The sequence below is a fragment of the Triticum dicoccoides genome, chromosome 5B (assembly GCF_002162155.2).
Source record: "Triticum dicoccoides isolate Atlit2015 ecotype Zavitan chromosome 5B, WEW_v2.0, whole genome shotgun sequence".
Taxonomy (NCBI): Eukaryota; Viridiplantae; Streptophyta; class Magnoliopsida; order Poales; family Poaceae; genus Triticum; species Triticum dicoccoides.
The window spans coordinates 441,658,490-441,672,362 of record NC_041389.1 but is presented as its reverse complement, the minus strand read 5'-3'; the positions used below and the strand labels follow the sequence as shown (position 1 = coordinate 441,672,362).

The window sequence follows — 13,873 nt, the reverse complement described above, 5'->3', positions numbered from 1 at the left end:
AAGTCTCATCCTGTTTGGTTTGCTAGGGACTTTTTTAGTCCCTACACCAAAAAGTCCATGAAAACAAACACCCCCTTAGTCCTCTGCCTGTATTTATATCAGCTTCCCACGTTAATCTGATTTCGTCAGATTGGTCCAAGTCTGAATGTCGGGTTGTGCCTGTAGAAATACTTCATCTAATAGTAGATTATGTGATGATACAAAGCAAAACTTTTAAAATAGGGATATACTGCATATTTCTACTGGGTGCAGGCCATGACAAATACACTCATGTAAAAGTCAAACAAGCCTACCACAATGACTCTAGAATTATTTGCTAGAGATAGAACACTAAATCTGCTAGCAACTTTCTCAAGGAGCTGATCTCATAACGCTATGAGGTTATGCATTTATTTCTCAAAAAAGCATAAAAGCAGTCTGTCTGTACATTAAAATTTGTTTTGAGAAGATGAACTAACAGTTTACAAATACACTCACTAACAATGTATTGTACCTCTAATTGAGAAGCTACTTTTCATCTCTGCAAAATTAAGATACATCCTTGTCATGTATCACGTCAACAAAATGATTGATGTGACGAATGTGTATACATTAATCATTATAGACAGTAAACAATATGAATATACCTTGTAGTTTTTTATTTGAATGTCAAATTCAAGCGCCCTTCAAGCTTCTACTAGAGATAGAAATCTCAATCAAACCCCATTTATTTATTCAATCATTAAACATGAAAGTTGCTTCTGAGTTGAAAATACCATTATTCTTATCCCGGGGTCCTCTAAGGTAAATTGAAATCACCACCAAAAAGTGAGGGCCATGAGAAAGATTTCATGACATCATGCAATTCAGTAATAAATTCAAGCTTATGTTTAGGGTAAGCAGTCCGATGCAAAATCACAAGATGCCATAAGAAACCATTACGTTTGGTCTTGACAGTAGCAATAATGCAACAATTCCTAGTAGAGATACCAAATATATCAAACACATCATTTTTAAGCTCAGGTAAATCCCTCGAGCAGTGTTCCTAGCAGGCAAAAAAAGAAAGAAACATACATCATCACATCTACCAGATGAGGTCATAACAAAACCATCAGATAGTATCTCTCTTTTATTCTCTTGAAAACCTACATAATAAGCATCATACTTGGCAATGATATCACACAGGCAGTACATTTTTTTGGTTTTGCCGAAGCGTACATTGAAAACCCCCACATTCTATGACCAGATGAAAAAAAGTTGAGGCCATTTCAGAAGATCAAACAATATGGTAAAAACTGCCTGACACCCGCCTTCCCAGCCTACCACCCAGTAGATGCAATTTCCTAAGTAGAAATAAGTAACATATGCAATTCGTTTGATACACACACGGCTGAAAGAGATTTCCTTGATACCTGCAATTACCACTAACACCAGCCTTGTGGCCTGTCTCGTCCATTCAAAATTTATAATTTGAAACATTAGGTGCTTGGGCCAAACTGTATGGTGCTGGGCCGATCGCCGGATACCTCCTTTTTCATTATTTGTATGTAAATCAGGAGGTAGTAAATCCTATTCGACACTCATTGCGTTGAACGGCCGACCAAACACACAGCAGCCAAGCGACCAACTGAAACAGGCTGGCCTATTTTGTTGTATGATAGTTCTCCTGTTTTGGGAACCTTTCGGAAGATTTAGGTCTGTTTTTTACCTGTTTTTTCCCCATTTCCTGCTGTTTCTATTTTTTTGTTTTCTTCAGGGTTTTTTCTTTTGGTTTTTATTTTCATTTTAAAACCATTTTTTAAAGTTTGGGATTTAAAAAATAGAATTTAGAAAATATTCATGTTTCCAAAACAATCAATTTTCTAAGTATTGTCTAGAATTTCAAAAATTGTTCATACTTTCAAAAAATATTCATAAATTTAGGAAATGTTCATTATTTTGCAAAATTTCTTCGGGAACTCTAAAAAATGTTCATGTTTTCTTAAAAAAAGTGATAGGATTTTTCAAAAAATGTTCTCATTTTTTAAAAGAAATCACAAATTCAAAATTTATTTGGGCATTAAAAAATGTTTCGGTCTTAAAGATTAGCACAAAAAATTACCGTGTTTTCTTGAAATTTGGGTTTTTTAAATAATGTTTTCCAGCAAATATTCAGAAAATATCAAAATTGTTTGCATTCAAAAAATATTCGAAGATATATACAAAAAACAAGTTGCTAAAGTACCCAACTGCTAGTGCCTGGAAAGGTATGGTGCCTAATCACTATAGTGCTTCGTTTTTCTACGGTGCTGCTGACTACAATGCCTTGGCCGGCTCAGTAGTTAGATACAAAGCATTGCCTTCTTGAGGCAACGCGCGTCAAATAGGTGCTCCCAACTGGGAATGCTCGCTCCATAACCTTGTACAGGCCAACACGAACACCATATACTCTTTTTAAGAGGGTCACCATACATTGTTGTTTGCAGGAATTGATTAATTGAGCAGTTAGAGTATCTACAACTGTACTTACCAAATATGACCCCAATATATATCTGGACACGTCCGCGGACTGACAGACAGGACCTGATCACCCTGTTCGCCATCGCCGTTGCAACCACACTCACCATTTCAACACCCTTATTTTCGTAGTAGTCCATGCAACATTCATTACATCTATGTACTGCATAATACATCAAGAAAGCAAGCTACATTTGAAAAGGAAATTACTCTAATCCTACTCATCATCAATCGGAGATATCGATGACCCCATTGCTGGAGCCGCCGACCGCGCGGTCATTGGCGGTGGGGTGAAGCTCTGGCGCCTCCTCCTCCTCGTCATCCACAGAGAGTCGCTACCGCTCCATATCGGTGAGGTGGATAAGGTGGTGGTTCACCATCACCTCCCGCTTGGATTAGATCGAGCAATCAGAGTCCAGGATGGCCTAGTTTCCAGACACCAGTCTGGGATCAACGACGAGCCCGGTGAAGGCGGCATGGCCTCCTTACCCGGCCTCCCATTGTGCCTCCACTCCTCGTCTTGGCATGGTGGAACCGCCCCTCCTCCTCAGTCCCAAATCTGCTAGGCTCAGCCTCCATGAACGCCTCCTCCTCCTTCTGCTCTGTCACCTCCTCCTCCTCGCTGTCCTCCTCTGCAAGGTGAGGAGCGCGACGCTCTTCGGTAGCGCGTTTCTCCCGTACGATCTTCGAGCGGAGCTCGGGCGTTAGACTCTTGTAATAGGTGATCTTTGTCGGACCATGGCGGACAACGAGGTTAGCGCAGAAGGGGAAGGAGATGGGGGATATAGTGGCGGCCAAGATTGGGAGGGAGGATGGAAGTGTAGCGGCTAGGGTTTGCCTTCGCGGTCCATCTTAAACATATCCGGGTTCTTGGCCCATCGGGCGGCACACTATAGCTGTGCCATGAATGAAGTCACACCTTCCTTGACGGACCATCAGGCAAGGTCAACGCAAGCAGCACCACTTAAGCTCCGGTGAGCATCGGGTCACGGATCCCACCCAAATCCAAGGCACGATCACCACTTCACCTACCACAGACCACCGTCAGGATCTGGCGCTCGACCTGCCGACGCCAGAAGCTCCGCCTCCAACCGCAGCGGGCAAGAGGAAGCGGCGGCACCGTGGGCGTCAAGTTGTGCTCGGTATCGAGCCGGCCCTGCTTTCCTCCCGCCAACAACAACTTGGCCCCAGCCCTGCGCCACCCCGCGATGGATACAACTGCACACGTGCCTGCCCAGCTCGACCACGACCAGCCACCTTACCGACTGTGGCCAGACACCTTCATCTCTGCCTCACGAGCTTTCCCTCATCCTCCCATCTCATGCTCCATGTCGTGCTCGTCGCTAGCTGAGGACCGAATCGCACACGTCTATAGCATGTTGGCCCCCGGCTCGGCCACGGCCAACCATCTCGTCGGCTGTGGCCAGCCAACTCTAGCTCCACACCACGCGCTTCCCCTCCTCCCGTACTCTACTCCACGGCGCATCGCAACAACCTAGCGCATGATCATGGAAGGACTGTGGGCCACTGTTGTGAATGATCCCACGGTTGTTGAGTGCAAGTGAGCTGCAGGGGAGTATCCCGCCGCTGCCAAGCGCCGGAGGCACGATCTCAAGTCTGTCACGTGCCCAGGAGAAGCTTGCGCCGCCAAGGACTGACATGTGGACACAGAGGGGCTTCGGTATATTTTGAGGCTGGGGACGAGCCGGGGTGGAGCTTGCAGTTGGGCAACCCACCTCGCCGCCGCAACACTCTTTTCAAGTAGGTGGCGGCATTCGCGCACTTGCTTGTCGCCTAGGCGACCCCGCGTCCCCGACTGATCGTACGTGTGCACACAAGTTGCTCGGCAGAATGTACTTGGAAGAGAGAAGTGTGTGCTCACGATGACGGGTGGGCCATATCCAGTTTAATTGCCCAATCAGATGGTGTTACTCCCTCCTTCCATCTATATAGGGCCTAATGTGTTTTTTAAGACAGCCTTTGACTATTGACAAGATTAATAGCACATGAGATGTATACTATGAAAATTATATTATTGGAAGCTCCTTTGACATACAAAATTGAAGGTATGCTTTGTGTAAGTTGCATGTCATATATTATTGCTCTAACATTTGGTCAAAGTTAGCCTCGAAAAACGCATTAGGACCTATATAGATGGAAGGAGGGAGTAAGTTTTTTTTATCACGTCAGCACTTACAGCGGGCCTCATCCGCCAAAAACGGTGTCAACATGCATTTAGTGACTTGTCCGTGTTATCGACACACTGTAAGCACAATAGTAATGGTTTTTTTATTCAAGCTCTACAATTGTGGAGTTTTTTTTATCATTTACTCCTTTTTTTAATAGTTTGGAATACTTGCTACTTGGTAACAATTTACTTCACTTCATAGTATAGACTAATACTTACTTTGTAGCCCAAAACTATCCGCACGTATCCAACGAGCTGTTACGATCCACTCGCACCAAAAGGTACTTAAAACACTTTTACAAATAAGCTGATGTAAAGGATTATGATTAGTGATAAGGGATGAAGGGGCCAACCCCAATTAAATTCAGTGGGAGAGAATTATAGTTTGGAAAGTTAACTACTCTCCCTGGTTCATATTAATTGACGCATATTTAGTATAACTAGTATAATGCTGGTGTGCTGCTATGGCGTACAATCATATAAATGAATCAAACAAATGATTAAGGTCGTCTCCAAGGTTGAAGCTCATTTCTCCCTGGCGTGTACGGGCGCCGAGCAGGCTCCCCGAAATTCAACTGTCTGAACAGTCCGGACTCCCCAAAATCCAGATTATATGGTAGGGAAATATGGTTGTCCGGATTATCCGCCATGTTATCTCCAACACGTGGGATATGCACAAAAACTCCATCCCACAATGTACCCTTCCCTTTTCAGCCGAACTCTCCCCTCCACACTCAGTTTCCCACCGTAGTAGGACATTTCTCGCCGGAGCCCTCTCCTTTAAAACCAGAAGACTCCCACCTCACCTTCACTATGAGTCTACAGTGGCAAAGAAATCTCAGTGCATTACTATTGGCAGAAGGAGAGAAATGTCATGAGCACGTTACAACAAGCGCTAAAATTCCTCCCCCATATCCCACCTTTCCATTAACTAGTGTGATTCCCTAGCATGCTTAAGTATTAAACGATCAAATGAGAAGGCAAGCACTTCCAAAGAGGAAGAGAAGCAAATTATATGATGCAAGAGCTGGATATATTTTGTTTTAATTATAAGAAACATCATATTGAGTCAATGAACCCCTTTCTTCGATGTTAATTAATTTCATAAATAATGCAAGAGAGCCACGAAGACATCGCAACCAGTTAGTTCAAAGAAAACTTAAGCAATACCACTCACAACAAACAAAAGTGAAACATAAACTGTATGATGGTGCAAATCTTGTATAGAAAGAAAAGAACAAAACATTGTTTCTTTAGAAAAATAGACCCACTTAAATAATATTCCACGGAAAAACCCTCGCCAGCACGCAGGACCTTGGATGCCGCCACTCGTTGCTCTACGACGCCGCGGTCATCGCCTCCGTCACAAGGATCAGCCTAGAAGCTCGGGCACAGCTGAATGGAGCGGATCCAGACACCGACAGTGAGGAGCATCTCTGCCCACATGCTGGCCCAGGGCCCCCGCCACCTACCGCTCTGAGATGTTGCGGCCACCGCCATTGCCACCCGCTGCTTCGTGATGCCGCTATGGACGTCACCACCGCGAGGAATACCCGAGACACTATTCTTCATTTTATCATTGGTTGCCAGATTATTTTCAGTTCAACAACCTTCATACTCAAACTTCACATTCCGTGCGAAATCATTTAATTTCAAGAAACACAAAGTGGTCTAAATCGACAACAATTCTATTACCATTATACATAAAATTTCATATCTGTCAGCCGCCGCCTCCGTGAAGGCTATCGCGACACATCAACAATAGAAGGAACCCGTGCGAAGGAGCCGAATCGAGCGGGTGCTGTAGGGCAGATGACTTTAAATTGCCGAGGGAGAGCGTGACACCACAATTCCTCCAACTCCTCCTTCCCGCCTGGTTCTCGAGCTGCCGCAGAGCGGTCACACATCACTATCGAGGGTTGATGTCACTCACAATGGTGGAAGAAGGGTGACATCCATAGTTAGGTCACCGCCTCCGTCATGAGGAAAGTCCGATAAGCTCGAGCACGGCTGGATGGAGTGGATCCAGACGCCAGATGTGAGGAGCTTCTCCGCCCACGTGCTGGCCCACGACCGCCATTGCCACCTATCGCTCCGAGATGTTGCGGTCGCCGCCATCGCCACCCGTTGCTTCACGATGCCGCTATGGCTGCTACCACCGCGAGGAATGTTCGAGGAGCTATCCTTCATTTTATGATTGCTCCCCAGACTATTTTCAGTTCAACAATGGTCATACTCAAATTTCATCTTCTATGACAAACCATTTAATTTCAAGAAACACAAAGTGTGGTGTAATCGTCAACAATTCTATTGCATCATACATCAAATTTCATATTCTCCACCCGCCGCCTACGTGGAGGCTCGTGCGACACATCAACATAAGCACCGAGTGTGGAGGAGCTGAATCGAGCAGGTGTTGCAGGGCAAGCGACTTTCAATAGTTGGGGAGAGGTGACACCACAATTCCTCCTCCTCCTCCTTCTCGCCTGGTCCTTGAGCTGCTGCAGAGCGGGCACAGATCACTGTCGGGGGTCGGGGTCGTTCTCCATGGCGGAAGAAGGGCGACATCCATAGGTAGGTCGCCGCCTCCGTCACGAGGAACATCCAAGAAGCTCATGCACGACTAAATGGAGCGGATCCAGATGCCATATGTGAGGGGCATCTTTGCCCACATGTTGGCCCAGGACCGCCGTCGCCACCTATCACTCCGAGAAGTTGCGGTCGCCGCCGTCGCCACCCGCTGCTTCATGATGCCGCTATGGCTGCCACCACCGCGAGGAATGTTTGAGAAGCTATTCTTCATTTTATTATTGCTTGCCAGATTATTTTTAGTTCAACAACCATTTAATTTCAAGAAACACAAAGTGGCGTAATCGTCAACAATTCTATTGCTGTCATACATCAAATTTCACATTCTCCGCTCGTCGCCTCCGTGGAGGCTCCTGCGACACATCAACATAAGTACCGGGTGTGGAGAAGCTGAATCGAGCGGGTACTGCAGGGCATGTGACTTTCAATCATCGGGGGAGAGCATGACACCACAATTCCTCCACCTCCTCCTCCTCGCGTAGTCCTAGAGCCGCCGCAGAGCGGGCACACATCGTTGTCAGGGGTCAGGGTCACTCACCATGGTGGAAGATAGGTGACATCCATAGGTAGGTGTGCATCGTGGGTCATATAGAAACCCTAGTCAAGGGGAGAGGAGTCGAGTGGCGGAGCGCAACCTCATGATGTAAGAGGATCCTTACACGGAGGGGAATAGACCACTGAAGAAAGAGAGAAGAGAGACTCGTGCGGTGCAGGCTGAATCATGAATACATTTTTTCAGTAAAACCGATGGGAGGGGAATGATTAAAAAATTGATACATTGATGGGGTATCCCTTCGGTCGGTGTGAGTCGTGGGTACCAGCGAGGACTAGTACAGATTGCCATTTTATAATAGATTGCCTTTTAATAATAAAGATAAAGATTATAGACATGTGATTGATACCTTTCCATAAATGTTGTCTTGTGTTATCAAACATTGATCCTTTCCACCGATTTGGTCTTTAAAGATTGATTAGAGATCACTGTGATTGATTTCTTTCCATAACGACATAATATATCGAAGACCGATCTGCATAATTTGTGTAGATTTGGCAGATAAGAACTGGATAAGTTGATAATTGGGCTAAAAACCGGTTTAAATAAATTAGTGGGATAGAAAAAAAATCGGTGGGAGAGGTTTAACCAGAATGGAGGCGATGCTACCAACTCGCCATGGTGCACAATTTTGTATCGATTCTAATAGTATGCCGAGCACAAATAATAGGTTGGTCATAGAAAAATGAAACAGAAAAAAAGGAAACCAAAAAATGGAACATAAAAGAAAAAAACCGAAAAATAAAAACGCCCACACACGTCAACTGTGCCGGTCAACTTTGTTTACAATTGATGTTTTGATAAGATTTGATTTAATTGACTTAATTCATGACATTATTTTGGAAAAGTACCGATTTGGTTGGATTTTGTTTTAGAAAAGTGTTGTTTTTTATATTATAGCGAGCACAAAGTAATAGATTGATCATAGAAAAATAAAGCAGAGAAAAGGAAATCAAAAACTAAAACATAGGAAAAAAAATAAAAAAATAAGAACATGTGCACTCGTCAAATGGGCCGGCCAAATTTAATTATAGTTGATATTTTGTATGATTTGATTTGATTTGGGTACGCGTAGAAGGAAAGTAAAGTTTAGTGAGATTTTGTTAAGATTTGATTTAAATAAATTAATGTAGGACGTTGTTTTAGGAAAGTGCTAATTTGATTGAGTTAATGCATGCGTCAAATGGGCCGGGTTTGCGTGATGCTCGTAGGTGTAATATAGGGCTGGTTGGAGGTGAACTTACTCTTTAGAGATTTTATACTAAAGTTATAGTGCATCAATTAATTTGGATAGGAGGAAGTAAAACATTTGTAGTAGTAGATCTTTGTAGTAGGTGTAGCATTATTGTTCGGCAATTAATGTAGTATACAAATTAGTGGCAAACTCATGTCAGTAGCTGAAACTTTGTCAATTCATATCCTCAGCCCGCCGGCCGGCGCCATCGTTGTCTCCAAAGCGCCGTGCGCACTAGCTTCCAAAAATGGAGTCCTAGACAAGCGCCATCCAGCTACCGTACCCAGCACTCAGACACGCGCGCACCCTCGCAACGTAGGCATGGACGTGGAGGCGCCCAAGGACGACGACCAGCGCCCCGCGCCGCCGGCGCGCGGCAAGGCGATGCATCGGTTCCTGGTGGCGCTCAACTGCGGGATGCTCACGCTGGGCACCACGGGCGGGCCGCTCCTCAGCCGCCTCTACTTCAGCAAGGGCGGGCACCGGAAGTGGCTGTCGGCGTGGCTCGAGACCGGCGGCTGGCCGCTGCTGCTGCTCCCCGTGGCGGCGTCGTACCTCAGCCGGCGCGCGCACGACCCCAGCGCGCCGGTGGTGCTCACCCCGCCGAGGATACTGCTCGCCGCCGCGGGGCTCGGGCTGGCGACGGGCGCCGACGACTTCCTCTACGCGTACGGGCTGTCGTTCGTGCCCGTGTCAACGTCCGCGATCCTCATCTCCACGCAGCTGGCCTTCACCGTCTTCTTCGCGTTCCTGATCGTGCGGCAGCGGCTGACGGCGCTGTCGGTGAACGCGGTGGCGCTGCTGACCGTGGGCGCCGTGGTGCTGGGGCTGCACGTGTCCTCGGACCGCCCCGCCGGGGTGACCAAGGGGCAGTACTGGCTGGGGTTCCTGCTCACCCTGGCCGCGGCGGCGCTGTACGGGCTGGTGCTGCCGCTGATCGAGCTGACCTACAAGCGCGCGGCGGGCGGCGGGAGCGTGGTGACGTACGCGCTGGTGATGGAGATGCAGCTGGTGATGGGCTTCTTCGCCACCGCTTTCTGCACCGTCGGCATGATCGTCAACAACGACTTCCAGGTGGGTGCCCATCTCCCTCACTCCTCTCTCTACACTCTACTAGACCAGGAGAGTAGGAGTATGCCACGGTAGTTTCTCTTGCTTGGGTCGCCTAGCGGCAACGACCCTGACCCAGAGTTCCCCTGGACAGTAGCCGTCAGCACTTGAATTCCCCCGAATGATTTCGCCTTGGACCAGACGGCGATTGGCATCAATACGACGGCTACACCGAAAACGATCCACGCCGTCCGTTCCATTTGGACCCAAACAATTATTGGCGCAGGCTCTCTGAGCCTAGCCTGTGAATCGTGATCATGCTGAAAACGACGAGAGCCCGATAGAGCATATTGATCCGGTAACGTGGACGCGCTGTAGCTAGCTGTTCCGTCGTGCTCGTACAACGAGCGATCGGAACCCACGGGAATCAAGTTATTGATGGTGGCTACAGGCGGCCGTTGCTTGCTAGCCTCTCTTTTCCTGGATGCCATCATCGTCGCAACTGCAACCCAAAAGCGACATTAGGCGAATAGCCTTTGGCTTATTGGAGGTAACACACGATTTCAGTGAAGAAAACCAAGGAATCATTTAGAAAAGGGTTGCTTGACCACGCACAATTTCTGGACCACACAATTTGACAGACATGAGTGTGGCCCGGGAAAGTATCGGGTGCTCCTATCCCTGGATACTCCCGGTGCTCCAATGTCAAAAAAATATTTTTAAATGTTTCAAAAAATTCCAGAAAAATATGAATGTTCACAAAGGAATATGACTACACCCCCTAAAAATTTTAGGTCCAAACTCGAAACGCACATTGAGAAACAAAATTGTGAAATCTAGCATGAAGAGTGTTAAAAAGACAAAAGCAACATTGACACTATTCACATTTGGTTTTTTTCTTTTTCTTTTCTCAATGTGCATTTCGAGTTTGGATCTGTAATTTTTATGGCTTGTGTCACATTCCTTGTGAACATTCACATCTTTTTCCAAAAAAATTGACACATTCAAGAATGTTAGAGCACCGGGAGTACCCGAAGGCTGGGAGCACCGATACTTTCCTCGTGTGTCCACCCCCAATCAGTCGTCATACAAGACATTGCTGCATGCTTTTTAGTAATAGGAAAAGCTAGGTAGGCATGATGCAAAACCAACGTGGAACAGTCAGATGGAAAAGATTTCTTTGTTAAGCGAATCATGGATAATCCTATAAAAGAAGATACTAGGAAGATCCCGGAAGATCGACAAAGCTTCTATCTGCGAGCGCATTCCAGCTAGGACTGGTGATCATGTACATGTTGGCTATGTTGGCTTTTGGTACTTCTATGACTCAGCTACTTTGGCTTGGTCGAGCGCTGTGAACGGTCATATCTTTGTTGCCTCGTTCTGATAAAATGGGGCGGGGAAGTAAAAATGTAATACCAGAAACTGCCTCATGGATAGTTACAGCGTCCTACTTTCTATGTTAAGCAAATCCTCCTCCTACTTTCGATGGACGGCTCATATATGGGCAACTAGCTCAGACAGTAACTGAGTGCGCCAGCGTCACCATAGTTAGACACTATCAAAAATCATGCTTTTGTTCCTCCACTTCTCCGTTTCTGCATATGTCGCAGTTGGTTAGACCACGCCTAAAAGCTGACGCAAAGTACTAGCGAGCTAAAAGATCTTATATACTCCCTTTGTTCACTTTTATAAGGCGTTGAAGACAATTTAAACAGCGTGCAAAGTAATCCATTTTTAGTTGTCTAAAACGACTTATAAAAATGAGCAGAGGGAGTATCAGTTTACAGAAAGAGTACTACACATACTACTAATTGCTCGAAATAAAAAGGTAAGGCACACACACATACTAATTGATGCTTTGTGTGTGTGGTGTATTCGTGCAGGCGATCTCAAGGGAAGCGCGGGCGTTCCAGCTGGGGGAGGCCCGGTACTACACGGTGCTGGTGTGGAGCGCCATCCTGTGGCAGTTCTTCTTCCTGGGCGCTGTGGGCGTCATCTTCTGCGTCCACACCCTGTTCGCTGGGATCCTCATCGCCGTCTTCATCCCGGTCACGGAGGTGCTGGCCGTCATCTTCCTGCACGAGAAGTTCACCAGCGAGAAGGGCGTGGCGCTCGCGCTCTCGCTCTGGGGCCTTGCCTCCTACTCCTACGGGGAGTACAGCGACGCCAAGGTGGCCAAGAAGAAAGCGGCCTTGGATGCCCAAGCCTCGTGACTAATAGTACACTTCGATTTGGAAACTCATTTTATGTTTTTCTTCAAGAATTATGATTTGGATTGTTGTGCTTGTCTACTTGTAAGGCATACATAACCTGCCACCAGAGGTAAATGGCACGGTTATTGTCATGACCCAAAATTCCAGAACCTGGTAAAAAAATACTGATTTTTGTCCTATTAGCTTATGTAATGTTATTTACAAAGTTATTCCAAAGTGCCTAGTCAATAGGCTTAGGCTAGTTCTGAATGATATTATTTCTCCCTTCGAAAGTGCTTTTATTCCAAGATATATGATCACCGATAATGCTCAAGTGGCCTTTGAGTGTATCCATCACATAAAAGGATCCCACAAAAAGTTAGTGTGCTTATAAACCTGATCTCTCCAAGGCATAGGTTACCTTAAGAAAATGATGCAAATGTTATGCTTTGCTCACCGATAGGTCGAATGGAAGTCCTGTGTGAGCTTGGTGAGATATTCCGTAAAATTTAATGACGTCAACTTGTATTATTTTGCACCGATGCGTGGGCTTCGGCATGGTGATCCGTTATCCTCTTATTTGTTCTTGTTTGTTGCTGATGGTCTCTTTGCTCTCATTAATGAAAGGATTATGCTAGAAAATATTTCTCCACTGAAAATCACAAGGGCTCATGATATCTTACATTTCTTGTTTGCTGATGATACATTACTGTTCTTCAAAACTCATGTTCAGCAAGCAAACCATGTTAGAATTTTTTTGGAAGTGTATGGACACGCAACTGGGCAACTCATCTATCCCCATAAATGTTCAGTCCTCTTTGGTAACTTTTGTCCCGAGAATGGCATATATGCTGTGGTGCACTGCAGGTCACCACCTCTCGTTTTGAAGAAAAATGACAAAGGAACCTACAAGTTAAACTTACAAAACGTTTGTTTGCTTTTGATGGTCATACTACTCAGGCAGATAAAGAGGTAATCATTAAGTCGGTCGCCCAATCAATTCCGAATTATATTATGAGTGTGTTCAAGCTACCACTTGGTGTTTGTAATGACCTGAACCGTTCGGTACAAACTTATTACTGGGCACAGAGAAGGGGAAGAGGAAAACACACCAGTATGCTTGGGACAGGATGACCAGACCGAAGTGCTAGTGTAGCCTAGGATTAAGAGATTTCAAGCTTTTTAATCACGCTTATTAGCACGACAGGTTTGTCCCTGTTCTCATTTGTTGAAGGCTAATTATTACCCAAATGGTAAGTCGGAGGATATAGTCTTTGCAGCGAACCCTTCACCGACATGGCAGGCTATTTGCCATGGGCTTGAACTTTTGAAAAGGGGCCTAATTTGGAGGATTGCAAATGGTCGAAAAGTTAGAATATGGCGGGATTGCTAGATTCCTACTGGAGGTCTCATCTCTCCGAAAGGACGATGCAGGTATAAGTGGGTCTCTGAGCTTATGGGCCACAATGGAAACAAGGATAATACAAAATTGCAGCAGTTTTTTTCTTCCGGCTGACATTTATGAGATCCAAAAAATCCGACCTTCTCATAGTTTTGACGAGGACTTTATTGCTTGGGCTCTAGAGAAA

General features: G+C 45.8%; 1 protein-coding gene across 1 annotated transcript; it reads left to right on the top strand.

The window, feature by feature from the left end:
* The first annotated feature begins 9,220 nt into the window (after positions 1-9,220).
* LOC119310282 (purine permease 3-like) lies at positions 9,221-12,557 on the top strand. Its single transcript, XM_037586080.1, has 2 exons — positions 9,221-10,113; positions 11,976-12,557. The coding sequence occupies exons 1-2, from the start codon at positions 9,361-9,363 to the stop codon at positions 12,303-12,305; spliced, it is 1,083 nt and encodes a 360-aa protein (XP_037441977.1). The 5' UTR covers positions 9,221-9,360; the 3' UTR covers positions 12,306-12,557.
* Positions 12,558-13,873: the final 1,316 nt, after the last annotated feature.

Bases quoted from the DNA above. Each gene is read 5' to 3' on its own strand.
- LOC119310282 (XM_037586080.1), top strand. From the start codon at position 9,361: ATGGACGTGGAGGCGCCCAAGGACGACGACCAGCGCCCCGCGCCGCCG. The intron at 10,114-11,975 runs GTGGGTGCCCAT...GTATTCGTGCAG, and splicing joins TCGTCAACAACGACTTCCAG to GCGATCTCAAGGGAAGCGCG.